Here is a 22844-nt window from a genome sequence, read left to right as displayed (position 1 = left end):
GAAAAAGAGCTTTAAAACCAACAAAAAATGGTGGCATATGAAATTAAAAATTAAATTATCGGAATCACCACGGTATAAAAACCTTTTTCTGTCCTGGGTCTTAAAAACTGAGAAACTTTTATTTTTAGTTTGGGCAGTCCCCTTTTTTCTTTTGTTTCCACCATACCTTTAAGGATTCATTCCATGAGGGTTTAATACATTTGGCCACAGAGTCGGTCATTACCGGCTGCAATTTGCGTTGGAACAAGATCAGAACACAATCCATGATTCTCATAATTAAATGAGGAGGTCTTCCAAGTTTACGGATTGTGGCTAAAAGAAAAAAACAAGATAATTTTTTTTTTTTAATTGACTACAGCATTAATCGACGTTGATGGCACCAATATGGTAAATTAACTTATTAATTTCACAGAGAATTAAATCAATTATTCTTCTGTAACTAAACAAAAATTGTAAATTTATTGATTTTTCAAAATTTGAGGTCGTTTCCCTAATCAAATGATGAGTTCTTTCAATTTTTTGAATCACGGCTAACAGAAAAAAATAAGACAAAGAAATTAAGAGATTCCTTCAATCAAACAGTTCGTGTTAACGAACTGTATGTAAGGAGCGACCCGGCTCAATAGTAACCGAAACCCTAAAAAACGGATATCAATTTTGATACCAATAGATACATCAGAAGAATCCGATTTTTATGCTGATTTCAAATATATAAGTCTCATCAAGGTTAATCTTATTAATCAGAAGTTAATCTACAGATAACATTTTCCTTATTTTCGAAAAAAGGAGGATACGACCCATATAATTCATAGCATCCTAATTAAAAACACGACATCAGATTCAGTATATCAGAGAACCCTACTGCAGAAGTTTCAAGCTCCTGTCTGCAAAAATGTTGCATTTTGTATTTTTGTGCCAGAAGAAAGATAACGGATGCGTGTTTATTTTTTTTTGTTTTTTTTTTTCCCAGGGGGGATCGTACTGATCCATTAGTCTTATAATATCATGAGAGGGCTCATTCAAACGGAAATTAAAAGTTCTAGTACCCTTTTTAAGGATCCAAAAAATTGCAGGGCAACTTGGCCCCCTCCCACGCTCATTTTTTTCCCGTAGTCACCCAATCAAAATTTTGAGATAGCCATTTTGTTCAGCATAGCCAAAAATATAATTAATATGTCTTTGAGGATGACTTAATCCCCCACAGTTCTCGGGGGAAGGGCTGCAACTTATGAACTTTGCCCATTGTTTACATATAGTATTGGTTATTGGGAAGTATACAGGCGTTTTCAGGAGGAATTTTTTTCTGGGGGGGAGGGGTCGGGGTCTGAGTGGGGGTTACGGGGGAGGACCTTTCCATGGAGGATATTTCATTGGGGGAAGGGATATTTCCATGAAGGGGGTGCCAGATTTCCCAGCATTATTTAAAAAAACAATCAGAAATTGAATAAAAAAACAAGTTTTTTTCAACTGAAAGTAAGGAGCAGTATTAAAACTTAAAACGAACAGAAATTATTACGTATATGAGAGGGTTCACCTCCTAGTCAATACCTCGCTCTTTACGCTAAAGTTTTTTTTAGTACTTTCAAAAGAGCCTTCTATTCTAATTGACCGGCCTTTGAGATTCAGGGTTTGTGATTCGAAAAGAAATTCGAACTTTGGTGTAAAGAGCGAGGTATTGACTAGGGAGCGAACTACCTAATATACGTAATAAAAACATATGAATATAGAAATTTGTTCCGTGAGTTAATTCGTAAGTTACGTCAGAACAAAATTTCGAGAAAGCCAATTAGCCAAAAAAGGAAAATTAATATGCCAATTTCGTTTTAATTATTCATGTACGGTGAACCAAAATCAAAGCTGCATTAATTCAAAAACGTTCAGAAATCAACTAAACAAAACAAGTTTGCGTTGGAACAAGATCAGAACACAATCCATGATTCTCATAATTAAATGAGGAGGTCTTCCAAGTTTACGGATTGTGGCTAAAAGAAAAAAACAAGATAATTTTTTTTTTTTAATTGACTACAGCATTAATCGACGTTGATGGCACCAATATGGTAAATTAACTTATTAATTTCACAGAGAATTAAATCAATTATTCTTCTGTAACTAAACAAAAATTGTAAATTTATTGATTTTTCAAAATTTGAGGTCGTTTCCCTAATCAAATGATGAGTTCTTTCAATTTTTTGAATCACGGCTAACAGAAAAAAATAAGACAAAGAAATTAAGAGATTCCTTCAATCAAACAGTTCGTGTTAACGAACTGTATGTAAGGAGCGACCCGGCTCAATAGTAACCGAAACCCTAAAAAACGGATATCAATTTTGATACCAATAGATACATCAGAAGAATCCGATTTTTATGCTGATTTCAAATATGTAAGTCGCATCAAGTTTAGTCTTACCCATCAAAAGTTACGTGCCTGAGAAACTTTGCCTTATTTTCGAAAAAAGGGGGAATTACGTATATTAGGTAGTTCGCTCCCTAGTCAATACCTCGCTCTTTACACCAAAGTTCGAATTTCTTTTCGAATCACAAACCCTGAATCTCAAAGGCCGGTCAATTAGAATAGAAGGCTCTTTTGAAAGTACTAAAAAAACTTTAGCGTAAAGAGCGAGGTATTGACTAGGAGATGAACCCTCTCATATACGTAATAATTTCTGTTCGTTTTAAGTTTTAATACTGCTCCTTACTTTCAGTTGAAAAAAACTTGTTTTTTTAGTTAATTAACCTTAGAGTCAATTGACGTCAGTTACATCAGACTGGTGAGGTTTTACCAATAAGTTTCATAGAATAAAAAAGAAACTATTCTTCAGCAATTAAATGAAACAATATTTACCAATTATCTTTTTAGTAATTTAAATAGGTTCCAGTAATTTTCCTAATTATATGATGCTATCATAATTAAATGAGGAGGTCTCTCAAATTTTTGATTTGTGACTAAAAAAAAAAGCGAAGAGTTTTTTTAAAATAATAAATATATAAATAAAATAAATAGTAAATAATAAATAATAAATAAATAATAAATAAAAAATAATCACACCTCTTTTTAAATTAACTCTATTTCCTGTGTAAATAGTCTGGTATATTTTAGCTTATTAAGTTCATGTGATTTAAGTTCTAATAATTTTTATAATTAAATAATGCTATCATAACTAAATAAAGAGGTTTCTCAGATTTTCGAATTATGAATACAAAAAAAATTCACTAAGAGAAAATAATCATACATCTTTTTAAATAACTCCATTACCGTTTTAACATCAGAGTGGTATATTTTGATTTATTAGGTTCATGTGGTTTCAGTTCTAGAAACTTTTATAATTAGATGATGCTATCATAATTAAATGAGGAGGTTTCTCAAATTTTTGAATTGTTGCTTAAAAAAGTACACTAAAAAAATAATCACACCACTTTTTAAATTAACTCTATTACCAGTGTGAAGTCAGACTGGTATATTTTAGTTTATTTAGTTCGTGTGATTTAAGATCTAGTAATTTTCATAATTAAATGATGTTATCATAACTAAATAAGGAGGTTTCTCAAATTTCCGAATCATGGCTACAAAAAAATACGCTAAGAGAAAATAATCATACATCTTTTTAAATTAAACCCATTACCATTGTAACATCAGAATAGTATATTTTGGTTTATTGAGCTTAAGTGATTTAAGTTCTAGTAACTTTCATAATCAAAAGGTGCTATCATAATCAAATGAGGAGGCCTCTCAAATTTGTGAATTGTGGCTAAAAAAAATAGACTAAGAGAAAATAATTTCACCTCTTTTTAAATCAACTCCATACCAATGTGACGTCAGACTAGTATATTTTAGCTTATTAAGTTCATGTGATTTAAGATCTAGTAATTTTCAAAATTAAATGACGTTTTCATAACTAAATAAGGAGGTTTCTCAAATTTCTGAATCGTGGCTACAAACTACACTTAGAGAAAATAATCATGCATCTTTTTAAATTATCTCCGTTACCTTTGTAACGTCATACTGATATATTTTGGTTTATTAAGCTCATGTGATTTAAGTTATAGTAACTTTCATACTATTTTAATCGAATGAGGAGGTCCCTTAAATTGTTTAATTGTGGCTAAAAAAAAATTACGCTAAGAGAAAAAAAACAAACATCTTTTTAAATTAATTCTATTGTCAGTGCAACGTCAGACTGGTATATTTTAGCACATTAAGTTTATTTGATTCAAATAAAAGTATTATTCTTCAGCAATTAAATGAAAGGCCAGTTATCCATTAATTGTATCATAATTAAATGTAATTATTACGATTAATGAGGATGTCTGTCAAGTTTACGAATCAGGGCTGAAAGAAAAAGAAATTGCATATGGTTGTATTTTCACAATAAAGTGCACTTAAAACTGAAATTTTCCCAAAATTTTAAGGCAGAATACCAGTGGTCTCTATAAAAAAAACTCCCAAAACAACAGAATTTTCTTTCCTTCAAATTCCAGCCCCCCGCCCCCCACCCCTCCCTGCAAATTCCCATGATGCATATGAATTTAATGCTCACTAAAAGTAAAGGTGTTATTGTCATAAGAGCTAATTAAAAATTATAGTAAAACGATAAAAAAAGCGCCACCGAAAACGTAACTAAAAATAACAAATAAATGCTTTTTTAAAGTAAATTTCAACTTATGTATCATTAAAATTTTGTTACTTTTTGTAGTCTTACTCTTTGGACAAGCAGAGAAGATACTCGGCAGTATATGCAAAAATATGGGCATGGAATTTATTAAGGTCAGTAAAACAGTGGTATTAAGTCGGTTTTATATATTTCTATTATTTTTTTATTGTTACCATCGTGTATGAATGAATACATTCTTAGAAGTTCACATTTACATTTAACAGCCTATTATCATTATTATAAATGTCACCTCTGCCACCGGTTCCATGCATTTTGTTTTACTGCTACCATAGCTTTTTAGCGTCTAAAAAGTTCCCACTAATACTAAAGTTGTCAGTGTTATCAAAGAGCCAATGGTACACAATATTTTCCAGTGATACCATTGGAACCGGTTTCACATTGTTTTTATTACCACCATCATGTATGAACGAACACGTTCCGAGAATTTTAAAGATACAGTTAACAACCTTTTCAGAATTTTTCATTTATTTATTAATTTATTTATAACCCATTTAAAGAACGTGCATAATGACACTGCGCAGTGATAGAAAAGAAAAACAAAGAAACACTATCATAACGAACATATCATAATACAATATCATATGATACAATATCAAAAAACATATGATACAATATCATAACCAAACCTTGTTAACATTTCATACCAGAATTAATAAGAACACCACTACATCGTATGCTGTTCTTCAATGCCTACAAAGCTGATTAAAAGAGCTTGAGCTTACCAATATGTGCTGGTTTAATGGTGTTCAGCGCAGCTTCTGCTTCTTCTAATGCAGGCCGCGCCAACTCTAGCTTCTCTTCAGCAATCAATTTGTCTTTTTCAATGACTTCAACTAAAATCTAAAATATAAAATAGCTATATATAAATTTGGAAGGAGGTTAGGAGGTTTGGTTAGGAGGTTTGAATCTTGTAGCATTGGGTACACCAATGCGCACTTGATTTGTCTGTAAATAAAATTTTGTATATTAATGTATAATTTGTGCAATATACTAATGTAGTTGGTATATTTATGGAAAGTATAACGATTTGATTGATCATAACATTTTAATCTCTAAGCTTTTGATTGATTTTAGAGTAAATCCTGCTGTTGTGAAAATGATTCAGAAATTTTTAATAAATAGGTTCCAAATTTTAAAATATAAGAAGACTTTCTGTGAACCTGAGCCAGTTTTTAGTGGCGTACCTGAAGGTACCATTCTGGGCCCTATTCTTTTTCTAGTTATGATCAATGATATTGCTAATGATTGTGAAGACCGCTAGAAATATGTTGACGACCTTACTTTTGGAGAAATTTATGAAGCAAATGATTGTAGGAAAATTCATATTTTAGTTGATAACGTGAAGACTAAAGCTTCCAGTTCACATATGACAGTAAATTACAGTAAATCTTCAATTTTAACTGTTTCATTTTTAAATTCTTCTGAACCAAATTTTCAACCAACTATCTCTGATACTCTTAAAGTCAGGAAGATTAAACTCTCGGGAGTTATTATTACCAGTGATTTAGAATAGGAAGCAAACACATCTAGTCTAGTAAAAAGGGGTAATGCTGGGCAGCAGATGCTCAAGCTTATGTTGAAACATGGCAACCCTCCAGATCACCTCCTCCAAATATTTATATCTTTTACTTGCCCAATTCCAGAATATTCAGCTCCTGTATGGCATTTTGGACTGATGGCTGAGCAAAGTGCCAGGCTCTAAAGAGTTCATAAAAGAACTCCAATGATAGTATCAAAGCAGGCCGAAATGTCGTATGAAGAGCTTCTGACAAAATTTAAAATGCAAACTCTGAAAACAAGAAGAGAGAAACTCTTCATGGATTTCAAAAGAAAATCTCTGATCCACCCAATCCACAAAAACCTCCCTCTCCCTCTCAATCCATAACAAAACGGCACTCGCGTAGGGTGACAGTGCCTGTTGAGAAACTTCAGCCGGTACGCTGTGCCCATCAGTGGATAGCAATAAGTTTTATACCTAGTTTTGTAAAAATGTATAACGAAAATCAGGAGGATTGATTAGTGTTTTTTTATGTATTCACTTTTGATGTGACTATACCAAATAAATTTAGCAGTGCCATGAAAATTTTGGTGAAAATATATCATATTAATATTATTAATTGAATAGTATGTTTATTATAATTCTAAAGTAAATTTATAGTGTGTAATATATTAATGTATAGTTTGCATTAATTTTAAGTTTAAGTATATTAACACTTCCAGATATTATCGAATCTACATTCGGGGAAGTCAAGGTTGACACAGTCAAGTTAAAAGTTAAAAATTTATGTCAAAATTTAAATAGAATCTAGCTTCAAAAATTTCGGTATTTGAGACAAAGTAACTTGAAAAAGACAATTTTCAGACAGGAAAAAAAAGAATAAAGAGAAAACATACGTTACATTTCAGATAATATATCACATCACAAACAATTTACAATCCCTGGAACTTGGCAAAGATAATTTTGGGGCTTATTTCCCATGTAAAAATTACTTTTTAAGCAACTGACTATACCAAGAAACTTCAGATAGATACTCTTCAAACAAATGAAGAAATAAAAAAAAGATAACAAATCAAATACAAGCAAGGAAAATCTCTAACCTGAGCTTTATCTTTCACTTGTTGAACTTCATCTTTAACAGTTTCTGCTTCTCGTGCCCTTGCTTCAACTTCAATTAATACCTATAAATTAAGTATATAAGGTTAGAAATTTCACTGTTTTATCCACGCGTTACAAAGATTTCCTACAAAGTGTTTTTGGGGGTTTGAAATTTGCGATAAATTATCTTCGGTTGGGTGGTCCAGGACACATCTATGTCCACAATCCCAAATTTATAAATATTTGGTTCCTGCCAAGGCCAATGAGACCAATACTGGTATGATAATTAAGAGGGTGACATAGGTCATTTTTGTAACTTTTCAGGAGAGCCAAATAACGTAAAAAAGTCTGTCGGCCGTGGTCGCTCTGAAGGATGAGTCAAATGGAGATAAAGGCAAAAAATTCTAAAACCACTTTTTATGCTGTTTTCAGCGGTATAAATTAAATTCAAGTATTCCGAACGAATTCAACAATATTCTATTTATGGCGTAGGTCTCCTATTTCCTTGAAAAAAAGGAAACAAATGCTAGATCCCCATGTTGTAATTATCTTCTGTCATTCTGAATTGCAACAAGACCTGATAAAAAAAAGGGACAAACGCCGCTTAGTGGCGTATGTCTCTTATTATCTTCACAACGGTACAAAATAGGGCAATTTTGATTGCCTCATTCAATTCCTTGTGCTGAGTTTACCCATGACACATACATAACTCATTTTTGACCGAATGGCTTATGTCTCCCTTTTAATTATTACAGCAAAATAAAATCACCGAAAATTTCTCTAAGAGGAGTGGGAGGGGCTAGTAATACCGTTGGTTTTCTTTATTTTGCCAGGTGGAGTATTTCTTATTTTCCACTTTTAAACATTTTTAGGTGACTTCTTTTTTCGCCAGGAGCGGCATCGCCCACTGGCCCCTCCAATAACCTCGTTCTTATTATTTCATCACTAACATTATCGAAATCTAACAGCATCAGATTAAGTTCATGAAGATAGAATGATATGTTAGAAGAACGAAGAATGAAATACGTTTCAACAAGAATGATGGTTAAGAGACAAATTGGTGGAATTTAAGATAAAACATAATTTTTAATTTGAACTTTAGAAGTTGAATAACAATTAAATATTAGGGCTGAGAAATTAGAGTTATCTGTAGAGAGTAAAATAGCGACACGTTTTGAAGATATAAGAGAAGCAATAAGAGCCTCTCTTATATATAAGGAGCCATATAAGGAGCCTCAAAATATATGGGCTACTCGTTTCGTTTCTATATCCTAATTAAATAAAAAAACTAGATTTTTAGATGAAAGCAAGGAGTGACATTAAAACTTAAAACGAAAAGAAATTATTCCGCACATGAAAAGGGGCTGTTCCCTCATCAATAAATCGCTCTTTACGCTAATTTTTTTTTATTGTTTTAAAAAATAAAGTTGTAAAACAAAGTCAGAGCGTAAAGAGCGAGACATTGAGGAGGGGACAGCCCCTTTCATGTACTGAATAATTTCTGTTCGTTTTAAGTTTTAATGTCACTCCTTACTTTCACTTAATTAAAAACTTGTTTTTTTATTTAATTTCTGAAGTTTTTGAACTAATGCAGGTTTTGATTTTGGTTCACCGTACATGAACAATTAAAACGAAATTTGTATATTAATTTAACATTTTTTTGGGTTAAGTGGCTCTCTCGAAAGTTGTTTAATTTTATTTACGAACTTTTTTATTAGTAATAAATATACGGAATTTACAAACTAGCTTACGTAACGAACTTCTGTATTTGTATATTTTTGTTAAGTATATTAGGGGGTTCGCCCCCTAGTCAATACCTCGTTCTTAACACTAAAGTTCAAATTTTGTTCAAATTCTTTAAGAATGACCCCTTAATCACAAAGGCCGTTAGTTAGAATAAATAGTTTTTATGAAAGTACTGAAAAAAAACTTTAGCGTAAAAAGTGAGGTATTGACTAGGGGGCAAACCCAATCATATACGTAATAATTTCTGTTCGTTTTAAGTTTTTGATGTTGCTCCTTACTTTCAGTTTAAAATTTTTTTTTATTTAATTTCTGATCGATTTTTTAAATAATGCTGGGAAATTCGCTGCCTCCTTCATAGCAATGTCCCTTCCTCCATGAAAACTTCCTCCATGGAAAGATCCTCCCACGTAACCCCTGACCCACTCACCCCTACTACCAGAAAAAATCCCCTCTGAAAACGTCCGTAAACTTCCCAATAACCAATACTATATGTAAACATTGGGCAAAGTTCATGACTTGCAGCCCTTCACCCGGGGACTGGGGGGGATTAATCATCCTCAAAGACATAGTTATTATATTTTTCAACCATAGATAGGGTGACTTTGTTAAAAAACGAGCGTGGGAGGGGGCCTAGTTGCCCTCCATTTTTTGGTCACTTAAAAAGAAACTTTTAATTTCCGTTCGAATGAGCCCTCCCGCGACATTTTACGACCACTGCGTCGATACGATCACCCCTAGGAAAAAAAAAACAACAAAAAAACAAATAAAGACGCAACAGTGATCTTTCTTCTGGCAAAAAAAATTCCACATTTTTGCAGATAGGAGCTTGAAACCTCTACTGTTGGGTTCTCTGATATGCTGAATCTGATGGTGTTATTGTCATTAAGGTTCTATGAATTTTAAGGGGTATTTCCCCCTTTTTTCAAAAATGAGGCAAATTTTCTCAGGCAATTAACTTCTGATGCGTAAGACTAAACTGATGAACCCTATGTATTTGAAATCAAACAGTTCGTGTAACAAACTTTAAGTAAGGAGTGACCCGGCTCAATGGTAACTTAAACTCTAGAAAATATGTTTTTGATCCCATCTGGTGCATCAAAAGAATTAGGATTCATTGCTGAATTCAAATGTACAATTTTCATCTAGTTCAATGCCACCTGTCAATAGTTACATGGGTGAGAATATTTAACTTATTTTCAAGAATAGGGGGAAAGACCCCTAAAAGTTGTAGAACCTTAATGAAAATCACACCATCATTTTCAGCGTATCATAGAACCCTACTGTAGAGGTTTCAAGCCCCTATATAAAAAAATGTGGAATTTTAAATTTTTTGCCATAATAAATATCACGATTGGGTGTTTTTTTGTTTTATTTTAGTTGTTTTTATTTATTTTTTCCAGGGGTTTTCGTATCTAACCCGTGGTCCAAGAAAATAGTGGGAGGGCGCATTTGAATGGAAAATAAAATTTTTATTTCCCTTTTTAATTTACCAAAAAAATGGAGGGCAATTAGGCCCCCTCCCACGCTCATTTTTTTCCCAAAGTCACCTGATCAAAATTTTTAGATAGCCATTTTGTTCAGCATGGTAAAAAATATGATAACTATGTCTTTTAGGATGACTTAATCCCCCGAAGTCTGACTTTCTCACAACTCTATTTTTTTTAAACAATAAAAAACTTTAGCGTGAAGAGCGAGGCGTTGAGGAGGGGACAGCCCCTTTCATATGCGGAATAATCTCTGTTTGTTTTAAGTTTTAATGTCGCTCCTTACTTTCAATTTAAAAAACTTGTTTTTTTTATTTAATCAGCATAAAAATTTGATTCTTGTGATGTATCTATTGCTATCAAAATTCCGTTTTTATAGTTTCGGTTACTTTTGACCCGGGTCGCTTCTTACTTACAGTTCGATACCACGAACTGTTTGAAAAGAACCAGTATTATATAAAAGCATTCCTGATATAATATATTTCAGAAGGGATTTCGATGTGTTGCATGAATATAAACCTATATTGAATGAAAATCATTATCATTGAATAGCTATAACAAGGGTCATTTGAATTCCGGTAACTCAGCACCTTGTATCTTTCCAAAACAAAAATAAATTAAAGAAAACATGGTAAAATGATTCGTAAAGAGACCAAATAAAAAAAAACGAAGATTTAAATCGTAAGAATATCGTAGAATATTAAGACATTTAACGGGGGTTAAGATCCCTCCCCTGTATAAGTGTCTGAAATAACACCTGAGCATCGACAACTCCTCTCACCATGTGAGTCGCTTGCCATCAGCTGTACATTTTAAAGACCAATTACCACTGCACTGCGTTTAGCTTCAACCTTAAATTGGTAATTTTATTAAAGAATCATTTCGATTCAACAAAATTTGATCCAAAAAATGTTCTTGTATTATTTTAACAAAGAACTCCTCAACTACTTTTCAAAAATTTTAGGCTTTGTCATTAAAACTAGAAAAATGAAAATGCTATCATTGGTGTGATATTACAAATGATGTTTTAAAATAATTAATCAGTTCCAACCTGTTCAGCTTTTTCTGAAGCAGCAAGAAGCTGTTTATCCATAACCGCTAGTTCTTCTTTAAGTTGAGCAACAGATATAGCAGCCTCTTCTATTTTGCTAAGGCCTGAATCCATCCGTTTAGCTAATTCACCAACCTCCTTCGCTTTAATCCCAACAACTGACTTGTAGCTTGCCAAAAAGCTAAGATATGTTTTTGGAGTAACATGAATAGCTCTCCTGTACCTAATAAAGAAAAGTGCAAGATCAGTCCTATGGCCCTGCAAGGACTGCAAGATCAGTCCTATGGTCCTGCAAGGACTGCAAGGTCAGTCCTATTGTCCTGCAAGGACTGCAAGGTCAGTCCTATTGTCCTGCAAGGACTGCAAGGTCAGTCCTATTGTTTGTTTTCTTATATAGTAAGATTTGTGGCTTGATCAAATACGTCATGAAGCCTTTAGCCATGATAGTTAGTACACTCCGCTAGTCTTAACAATCGAGCGAAGAATGTACAAGGCTTATCAATACTTCCATGACAAAACTAGTTATGTCTTTTTCTAGAAACGAATTCTAGACAATCCTTGACGCAATCAAGCACATAGATTGACTAATTAAGTAGTTAATGAAAAACGTAATTATATCTTGTGTCAAAAAGGCTGTTAAAGGCTCTGAGAGAGCAAACTTAGTTTCCAATAAAAAGAAATAAAGTATTAAAAATTTTAGCCATTAACTAAGATACATATAATATCAAACTAGACACTTTTTTAACTTTTAGGTTTAAAATTATGATGATAGGTTTAAAATTATTGTTTTTTTTTTAACTTTGGCATTTCCTTTATAAGATACACAAATATTAACTAAAATACAAAGAATTAAATACTGAGTTATATGTAGCGCAAAGAGATAAATAATTAATTTATAACTATAAAAACAAATAACTTAATATCTTATATAAATATAATTGAATATTATACAGTGCAATTAAATCTTAAGAAGACTGACAATACAATCTTACAATCATTCATCTGTCATCAGAAATTTCTAGAGCTCTTTAAATGTTTGTCATTGGATAATCTTCCTAAACGGGTTGTTATATCTTAATCATACTTTTTGGGAAGCAAGTGTAAGCGTCCTAGTTTGGCTTTTGGTATCTGGACATAGCCCAACGACTGCTGGAGGTAGGGAAGGGGAGCCCCTAAATTCATAATATTCAAATTCAAGGATCTTAACCAAATTTTGAGAGAAGTTTGAAGCATAATCTAGTATTCTAGTTACGCCCTTTTTGATACCTTACGTAAATACAACCAAATACCAATTCATTCGTAACAAAATTAAAAATATATTCATACAACCAAAATAATAGTACCTTACAAAATAAGTAAAAATATACATAATTTATAATTTACCTTTGAAAATATTCTTTTGATAGCTCAGTGACAGTGTTCTGAACGCAGCCGAGGGCCTGCTCAAGACCAGGTCTAATGTTTTCCTCAATGGCTACAGGAAAATCCGTGAGCATGTGATGAGCAACTGATATTAGAGCCTCTTTTGGCCAGGAGTGGAACCAGTCAATTGTGCATCCAGCAATAAGACCTGGGAATTTTAATGCTCTTGTGCGAAACTTGTCACTCACCTATAGGAAATCATGAAAAATAAAAGGGCATAATACAAAATAAATAAGTGATTGTACAAAACTATTAGCGAAGCCTATCGGACAGAATATGTAAAAAAAAAACAACATATGAGCAAGGCCGTAACCAGGATTTTTTTCCGGAGGGGGTTTTACTCTATTTTTTTTGGGGGGGGGGCGGGTTTACACAAAAAACGCATGAAAAAATTTTATGTCCATTTTTGTTACGTTTTGGCTTCTCTCGTCGAGCCTTTGTTTATTTTCCAAATAAATTTTTTTCGCTTTTAATTAGTTCTTCTTGTAGTGTTCTTGTCTTAGTTCTTCTTGTCCAGGTTTTTATGCTATAAGTGACCCCTCTTAACTTACTACTTTTATCTGTTTATTTTTTTTGACATGCCATGACCAGTATATGTATATACATGTTTTGTAATTTTTTGCCTTTTTTACGATTTTGATAAAATGACGATACGTTTTTTGCGCGTTTCATGCATATGATTGTTTTTAAACCTATTTATTGATGTTTGTCTGTTTTTGTTTTGACATCGAAATACGAATTCAGCCCAGCTGGGCCTGCGAAGGTTATTGCTTTTTCTTAATGAATCTTATTCTAATCTTTCTTCGGTATCATAATTGTTTCGTTGTTAGTTCAAAGTAGGTGATTTAAGCTTGTTTTGGACGGGCTCAACTGTTTTCAGAGGGAGCTAACTTAAATAAGAAAAGAAATAAATAAATAGTAATGGGAACAAAAGTGTCTTTTTCCCAAAAAAGCAGCTGGCAATAAGATCAACAAATTTGTAATTACCAATTATAATGGAAACTACCAATAAATGTGCCAGGCTGAAAAACCAGGTAATTTTAAATTAAAAAGTTTAATGCTCTTGGGCGAAGCATGTCACTCAACTACAGAAAACATCGCAAATAACTTTTCTAGACCATATTGACTTCCAATTTATAAATAAAATAATAATATATAAATAAGAGATAAGACTTTTAATTAAGACAGTGAATAAAACAAAATAAAAACCCCGAATATGTCAGCTTTACATTCAGATACCTTTTACCGACGGGAAAAAATAGTAGAATAAACAACTAAAATATTACATAGAAGGATGAAAAACTATACACAAAGAGAAAGAGACACAGAAAAAAAGAAGCTAAAAAAAAAGGGAAAGTACCAGTCTCAACGGAGGTGAACATTTTTAAATACACTTTTGAATGAACATATTCAAAGTCAGTCTTTTTTTGCGAAATTCGCCTAGTTTTTTTTGAGCATTTTTTTCAAATGCAAAATTTTTTTTGAGCATTTAGTAAAAACAGATGCGATCTAGTAAATTTTTTCTCTCCGATTTAGTAAATTCTTCCAGGTCAGGGTGGCAACCCTGCTTTCAATAATAGAAAGTTAGATGGACATTAAACGCCAATTATTAAACATGTCGGCTGCTTGCTGTCTTTTCACTTTGGACTTCTTCTGGGTTCTACTCTTAGCCGCAGGTTTGTAAGGATGAAAAACTATACACAAAGAGAAAGAGAGACAGAAAAATACCAGTCTCAATGGAGGTGAACATTTTTAAATACACTTTTGAATGAACATAGTAAAAGTCAGTCTTTTCGTGCGAAATTCGCCCGACATCGAGAGCGGGATTCAGCATCCGTCACACTGGGCCAAAAATCTGGAACTCGATTCCAGCATCAGTTCGAAAAGGCAGCAACAAGCGACACTTTCTAAGACTGGTGACACTTTCTACGACTTTCTAACACTTTCTAAGATTTTCTAAGACTGGACAAGCTAAAAATGGTGAAGACTGGTGAAGACAAGACAATCTTAAGACAAGCTAAGCATTTTTTTTATTATGGTTTTCTTTCTCGTCGTTGTAAAATTTAGTTAGAGGATGGCTGTGTGTTTTCGTTGGCAATATTTTCAGCGCTAAAGTATGCCACCAGGCATGGGCGCTATTTTGTGACATTTTATATATGTATGTGTTGTAAATAAAAATATTTTACTCTACTCAAATTGGCTTGGTTAAAAAAAACTATCGCTTGATGGCAAACTGCTATTAACCCTTGTTCTGAAATATTTTGGACCAAGAAATTGAGGTGGAAATGTAACATAAAAAAAACCTTCTACACTCCAAATTGAGGTGTACTGAAGACTGGATGATTGGGAATCTGAGCACCAGGGCAAAAGGGTTTGATATAGTTATAGGAAAAAAACTTCCCACGCCCAAAATCGAGCTGTAGATTCACTTATGAAAATTTTATTTCCGAATTAGTGAAAAACCCATCTTCTCAAATGTTGCAAAAATTATTGCAAAAAATTGTTGCAAAAAATGCAGAGAAAATTATTACACTTGGGAATAGCATTTAAAGAAGAATTTAATGGTACACTTTTTTCCTATTTGCTCTTTGCCTTGTGTTATACCTTTTCTAATATTTAACGTTTTCTCAAGAAGCGTACCTCCATCATTTTTATCATATTTTCGAAGGCGGCTTCAAATAAGTTAGAAATAGGCTAATGATAACAGCCTTAAATTTTTAAATCTTGAATTCTCCAAATTTCTGAATTTTCCCTACCTCTCGGTATCTCTGATTCAAAATATTAAATATAATGTGTTTGTTTCTATCCCTTCCCCCCCCCCCACGGCAAAAATCGTACGTATGTGACTGAGCCTCACCCCATAGTAACCAAAAATTTAAAATGTGCCATCAAGTAAACTGTTTTGTCTAAGAAGCGGTCAATTGACCCTAATTCGAAAGTGGTAGTATTTTTCAGGTTCATGTTATCAACATCTAATATTTTGACTGCTTCAAACATAATTTGGCTATACACTTCTTCATGGGAAATGTAAGTTAACAAAAAAGAGGGTTTTATTTCCATTGTCCTACAATTACAAACTTGAAACCTAGAATTAATGTAAATTAGACATCAAATTTAAGCAGTCGAATTTCTCCCAGGAGAAGAATAATGCAAAAAAATATCCCCTCCCCCCAAAAAAAATAGTACCCAAAATGAGCAATGACAGACGATTGACAGGCTTGAGCTAACGAAGATGCTTATTTTAACGTTTCAATAACAAAAACATTGTTGTTTTTTAAAGTTAATTTCCATGTTCTAACCCCTTTTTATCTTTTTTATTTAATTTTTAGAATTCAAGTACATTAATAGTAGTAATGTGTTAATATTTGAATTCTAAGTAAATTTCTTTTTTCTCTGTAAGCCGCAGAACCAACTTATATGTTCAATTTTAGATGTTGTACGTCAAGCTATGAGAAAGCAACAACAGTGAGGGAGGTTTACATGGTAAAGGAAACGAATAAACATAACAAATAGAAAGAAATACAAAAATGGAAGGAAGAAAATAAATAAAATGAGATTAAATCTTACCGGAGAAAAACACAAAGCGACGTGAAGATTAAGTCGTGCTCTTGACTGGAAGAATTCAAGAACATTTTCAGGAGTTGTAGGTTTTCGGGGTTGTTCTCTTTTCATCACAGGCAACAGCTCCGTTACTATATCTGCTAATTCGTCTCGATTAAAAACACTACTTACTGAGCCTATAAGATTAAGTTGCCTATTAGATTGAGCCTATAAAATTTCTTAACCTACAAAATTAATTGATTAAGAGCCTATAAGAGTACTTACTGAGCCTATTAATTTGCCAAAAGTTGGAGGTTTGATTATTTAAAAAAAAGTTAATCAGCCTTCTTCAAACTGAAAATTAAAAAATGAAGAAAATATGATACGATTAGTCCAAAATTAAAAATTATTCTACGAATTAAGATTGTTTGTCGTTGTCTCATATCCATTACTAAATAAATAAGAATACATTTTGAAGGACACATTTCAGCTACTTTATGAAAGTAATTTTTCAGAATACTTTGACCTAGCATAGTGCATAAAGCCTCGCCTTGATACCCTGGGAACTGCGGTAAAAACCAGCCTGTTGAAAGGCACTGAAGAAGTACCATCCTTCTGGGTATTAAATAAAAAAAACAAGTTTTTTTAACTGAAAGTAAGGAACGACGTTAAAACTTAAAACGAACAGAAATTATTCCGTATATGAAAGGGGCTGTCCCGTCCTCAGCGCCTCGCTCTTTACGCTAAAGTTTTTTATTGTTTTAAAAAATAAAGTTGTGAGACAGAGTCAAACTTTAGCGTAAAGAGGGAGGCGTTGAGGAGGGGACAGCCCCTTTCATATACGGAATAAGTTCTGTTCGTTTGAAGTTTTAACGTCGTTCCTTACTTTCAGTTAAAAAAACTTTTTTTTTTAATTTAATTTTTGAACGTTTTTGATTTAATGCAGGTTTTTATTTTGGCTCACCGTACATGAATAATTTAAACAGAATTTGCATATTATATTTGGTTAAATGGCTTTCTCGAAACTTGTTCAATTTTATTTACGAACGTTTTTATTAGTAATAAATATACGTAACTTAGAATTAACTTACGTAACGAATTTCTATATTCATAAATTTTTAACACGTATATTAGGAGGTTCGCCCCCTAGTCAATACGCTGCTCTTTAAACTATAGTTCGAATTTTTTTTCAAGTTCTTTAAAAATGACCTCTTAATCACAATCAGTTGATCAGTTGAAAAATTTGTTTTTTTTATATTTAATTCCTGATCTTTTTCTTTAATAATGCTGGGAAATCCGGCGCCCCCTTCATATCAATGTCCCTTCCCACATGACAACGTCCTTCATGGAAAGATCCTTCCATATAGCCCCCTACACGCTCCTTCCCCCACCTACCAGAAAAAATCTCCTCTGAAAAAGTCTGTATACTTCCCAATAACCAATACAATATGTTAACATTGAGTAAAGTTCATAACTTTCAGCCCTCCCCCTGGGGACTTTGGGGGATCAAGTCATCCTAAAAGACATTTTTATCATATTTTCGACCATGCTGAACAAAATGGCTATCTCAAAATTTTGATCGGGTGACTTTGGGAAAAAAATGAGCGTGGGAGGGGGCCTGGTTGCCCTCCATTTTTTTTTGTCCCTTAAAAAGGGAACTATAACTTTAAATTTCCGTTCCAATGAGCCCTCCCATAATGTTCTAGGACCCCTGGGTCAATACGTTTACCCCTGGGAAAAAAAAACCAAACAAACAAACAAATACACACGCATCCGTGATCTTTCTTTTGATAAAAAATGTAAAATTTCACATTTTTGTAAATAGGAGCTTGAAACCTCTACAGTAGGGTTTTCTGATACGCTGAATATGATAGTGTGATTTTCATTAAGGTTCTATAACTTTTAGGGGTCTTCCCCCTTTTTTCGAAAATCAGCCAAATTTTCTCAGGCACTTAACTTTTGATGGGTAAGATTAAACTTAATGAAACTTATATATTTGAAATCAGAATTAAAATATGATTCTTTTGATGTATCTATTGGTATCAAAATCCCGTTTTTTAGAGTTTCGGTTACCATTGAGCCGGGTCGCTCCTTACTTACAGTTCGTTACCACGAACTGTTTGATAGGGAATAAACTGATCTCATCAGCACCAATGTGTTCGGCTCAGCCATAATTATGCTAATATAGCTTGTTATCATGTTTTTATAGCACAAGTTATAGACGCCTAACCTTTAATATTGTTCGAACAATAAAAAAGGAAACTTTTGCTGTTGCCAATGAACAAATTTTAGTGATTTCACATCTTCTTTCCATAAGGCATGCTATTAAACACAAGTCGATAGAATTGTCTATGATCGGTCATTTTAAAACAATCCACCAATCAGAAGTAAGTTCATATTTTTGAAGACTTATGTAAACTAATGTAATAGGCATTGTTAATCATTGTGAAAACCTTAGTTACTTTGATGTTTGTATCCATTTCCCTCTCAAAATTATTCTATTTAGACTTGATTAGGTATTTAAATAAACTTAATCTAGATACAGACAGTTATAGAGTTAAAGACACATATTAACATATTAAACATTTAAGTCTCTTTGTCTAACAGATAGTTGACTCTTTCAAAATGAATCCCGTCTCCTCAATAGAACTTAGTATCTTGAACTTGTACTATTCTGTATAAAGACTAGATCACTTTGATTAAATTCTACTTCCAAAATTCCTGCCCATTATTTTTAAGTTCTTTTCAACTTGATACCAGACGCAGTTTTTCTTTTGTTTGTAGTCATATTCTTAATTACTATTCCTCCTTATTAATGACATTTTTTCACTGTTTTTTTCGGCATCAAAATTTTTGTGATGTCTCTTCAAATTAATGATGCTTGAGTTTACACAATTTAATGTTTCTGGTATTAATTTTTCCTTTTTTTTCAACACTGAAAAAAGAATAATATTTTCCGTCTCTTTCGTTTGACTTTAGAAAATATAATTGAATACCAGTTTATTACTGAATTTAGTTTACGACTTTAAGAACATCTTCATAAACCATGAAAGTTAAGCAACAGAGTTTTTCTCTGGTCTCAAGGGGAATAAAGGTAAGGTAAAGAATACGGTATCGGATTTTACAGTCCCTACCGGCGTTGCTGATCTCCGTTTCTTGGCCCTTAAGCCAGGAAGTGCAATGGGGGGTTGGAGGCCAACCTTTCTGTGATTTCACACACCCTTCCTGTTTACCTTCCCCATATTTTTCGAGGTACCCATTTAGAGCCGGGTCGACTCTGACTAAGCTTACGGAATTACACAACTGACACTCGTCCCAAACCAAATAAGGGTACACTAGGATTCGAACTTTCGCCCTCTCGGACAAAGGAATCCTAAATCCAGCGCACCAATCCACTCGGCTAGGACGACCATCAAGGGGAATGAAAAGAGCAAATAACAAAAATCATAATAAAAAAAATCGTGCAATAAAAAAATATGTAAAAGTCGCCTTTTTCGAGTAATTAAATGTACAAACATTATACAATTTTTCAGATTATTCAAAGGTTCAAACTTAACACAATATTTTCTAATCACCTACTTATTATGTACATTACTTGAAATTTTTGGTTTAAATTTAATCCGTCTAAATAAAGACAGGTTGTATTTGCTGTATATAATTTAAAGTTACAAGTACTCAATACTGCTATCGGTGTAGCTGTATCTACTGGTGAATTCTTAAAGAGCTTATGTATCTCATTTTGTTATTAATCTAAATTTCAATGTATAGCATCCACACTGAGAGAAGTCATACATACATGAGAAGCGCCAGTTTGTTTAATGAAATAAAAAAAAACAAGTTTTTTAAACTGAAAGTAAGAAGCGACATTAAAACTTAAAACGAACAGAAATTATTCCGTATATGAAAGGGGCTGTCCCCTCCTCAACGCCTCGCTCTTTACGCTAAAGTTTTTTTTATTGTTTTAAAAAATAAAGTTGTGAGACAGAGTCAAATTTTAGCGTAAAGAGCGAGGCCTTGAGGAGGGGACAGCCCCGTTCATATACGGAATAATTTCTGTTCGTTTTAATTTTTAATGTCGCTCCTTAATTTCAGTTTAAAAAACTTGTTTTTTTTAAATTTAATTCCTGATCGTTTTTTCGTTAATGCAGCTTTTATTTTGGCTCGCCGTCATTGAATAAGTAAACAAAATTTGCATAAAAATTTTACTTTTCTTTTGCTAAATGGCTGTCTCTAAATTTGGTTCTGACGTAATTTACAAATTAACTTCCGTAACGAACTTCTATATTCGTATATTTTTCTTCTAGCAAAAAATACGAAGTTGCAGATTTTTGAAGATATGAGCTTGAAACCTATGTTATAGGGTTTTCTGATACGCTGAATCGGACGGTCTGATTTCTATTAAAATTCTTTCACTTTTAGGGGATGTTTCCCCCTCTTTAAAAAATCAGGTAAATTTTCTCAGGCTGGTAGCCTTTGATGAGTAATACTAAACTTAATAAAATTCATACTATTTAGAATCAGCATTATAAGCCCATTCTTTTGATAAATTTATTGACATCAAAGTTCCGTTTTTAAAAGTTTCGATTACTATTGAGCCGTATCGCTTGTTTTGTTTTATTGTTTTTTTTTTTATTACGTATATGTTATTACGTATATGAGGGGGTTCTCCCCTTAGTCAATACCACGCTCTTTACGTTAAAAGTGGAACTTTTTTTAAATTCACAAAGCCCCTGAACCACAAAAGCCGTTTAATTAGAATAGATAGTTCTTTTGAAACCACTAAAAAAAACTGTAGCGTAAAGAGCGAGGTATTGACTTGGGGGAGAACCCCCTCATATACGCAATAATTTCTGGTTAAGTTCTAATGTTGCTTCTTACTTTCAGTTGAAAAAGCTTGTTTTTTTAATTTAATTTCTGATCGTTTTTAAAATAATGCTTGGAAATACGGCGCCCCCTTCATAGAAATGTCCCCTACCCCAAAGAAACATCCTCCACGGAAAGATTCTCCCGAGTAACCCCCTCCTCCAGCCCCCCCCCCCACACCAGAAAAAAATTCTTCCTGAAAATATCTGTATACTTCCCAACAACCAATACAATATGTAAGCAATGGGCAAAGTTCATAACTTGTAGCCCTTCCCCTGGGAACTGTGGGGGATTAAGTCATTGTAAAAGACATATTTATTAAATTTTCGACTATGTTGAACAAAATGGCTATCTCAAAATTTTAATTGGGTGACTTTGAGAAAAAATGAGCGTGGGAGGGGGCCTAGTTGCCCTCCATTTTTTTTGTCACTTAAAAAGGGCACTAGAACTTTTAATTTCCGTTCCAATGAGCCCTCTTACGATATTCTAGGACCACTGGGTCAGTACGATTACCCCTCAATACGATTACCCCTCAAAAAAACAAACAAAACAAACAAACAAATAAACACGCACCCGTGATCTTTCTTCTGGCAAAAAATTTCTAAATTCCACATTTTTGTAGATAGGAGCTTGAAACCTCTACAGTAGGGTTCTCTGATACGCTGAATATGATGGTGTGAATTTCATTAAGGTTCTATAGTTTTTAGGGGGTCTTTCCTCCTTTTTTTGAAAACCAGACCAATTTTCTCAGGCGCATAACTTCTAAAGGGTTACATCAAAATTGATGAAATTTATATATTTGAAATCAGAATTAAAATTTGATTCTTTTGATGTATCTATCGGTACCAAAATTCCGTTTTTTAGAGTTTCGGTTACCATTGAGCCGGGTCGCTCCTTACTTACAGTTCGTTACCACGAACTGTTTGATAGCATATGAGTAACAAAGGCTAGAATGCTGTCAGATCAATTTGTATCATTACCTGGGAGTCTCATACAACCTGATGGGGCTGCTGGCAGAAATGCAGACCATTGAAATGCACCATGGATAGCAATGGTGCAGGAGCCTTGGACTGGTACAAAATAATCCATGAGAAAGATCAAAGCAGCCAAACTCCATGCAGCTAATGCGGTAAGCACTGCTCTAAGAGCGTTAACTTATCATTCCAAAACTTTGACCTTTGGAAAGATGTAACTGTTTTTGTACGTATAGTGCTAAGCTTGATATATATGCGCTCCAAAATGCGCTATGCCCTCTTTTCTCACTTAGAAAAAAAAACTCCTTCTGAATAGTAAAAAATATCCCTGAAAAGTCATTTTCCCACTTTTGTGTTATTCTTTAAAACGAATATTACGTACCACTAGATATACCAGAGTCGAGTTGATGTAGCATAAAACCAAAAATATTCATAGCAACAGTTAAGTCGCGAAGGCAACTTTTTTATTGCTTGAGCTTCTAAACACTTTTACACCAG

The 22844-nt window shown here is 33.2% G+C and overlaps 1 protein-coding gene across 1 annotated transcript in view; it reads right to left on the bottom strand.

Annotated features, from left to right (window-relative positions):
- Positions 1 to 22844, bottom strand: part of Dhc1 (dynein axonemal heavy chain 1) — a 432221-nt gene that overhangs the window by 107380 nt on the left and 301997 nt on the right. Inside the window, exons 33-38 of the mRNA XM_089098586.1 lie at positions 16537 to 16706; positions 12931 to 13157; positions 11548 to 11770; positions 7269 to 7349; positions 5393 to 5510; positions 167 to 312 (exon numbers count right to left, since the gene is read on the bottom strand). Coding sequence (XP_088954712.1) covers positions 167 to 312; positions 5393 to 5510; positions 7269 to 7349; positions 11548 to 11770; positions 12931 to 13157; positions 16537 to 16706 — 965 coding nt within the window. The remainder of the gene's footprint in view (positions 1 to 166; positions 313 to 5392; positions 5511 to 7268; positions 7350 to 11547; positions 11771 to 12930; positions 13158 to 16536; positions 16707 to 22844) is intronic.

The sequence above is a fragment of the Artemia sp. Qi Xiang Cuo genome, chromosome 13 (assembly GCF_049724085.1).
Source record: "Artemia sp. Qi Xiang Cuo chromosome 13, ASM4972408v1, whole genome shotgun sequence".
NCBI lineage: Eukaryota > Metazoa > Arthropoda > Branchiopoda > Anostraca > Artemiidae > Artemia > Artemia sp. Qi Xiang Cuo.
The sequence above is the reverse complement of the archived record's forward strand: the minus strand, read 5'-3'. Positions and strand labels throughout refer to the sequence as shown.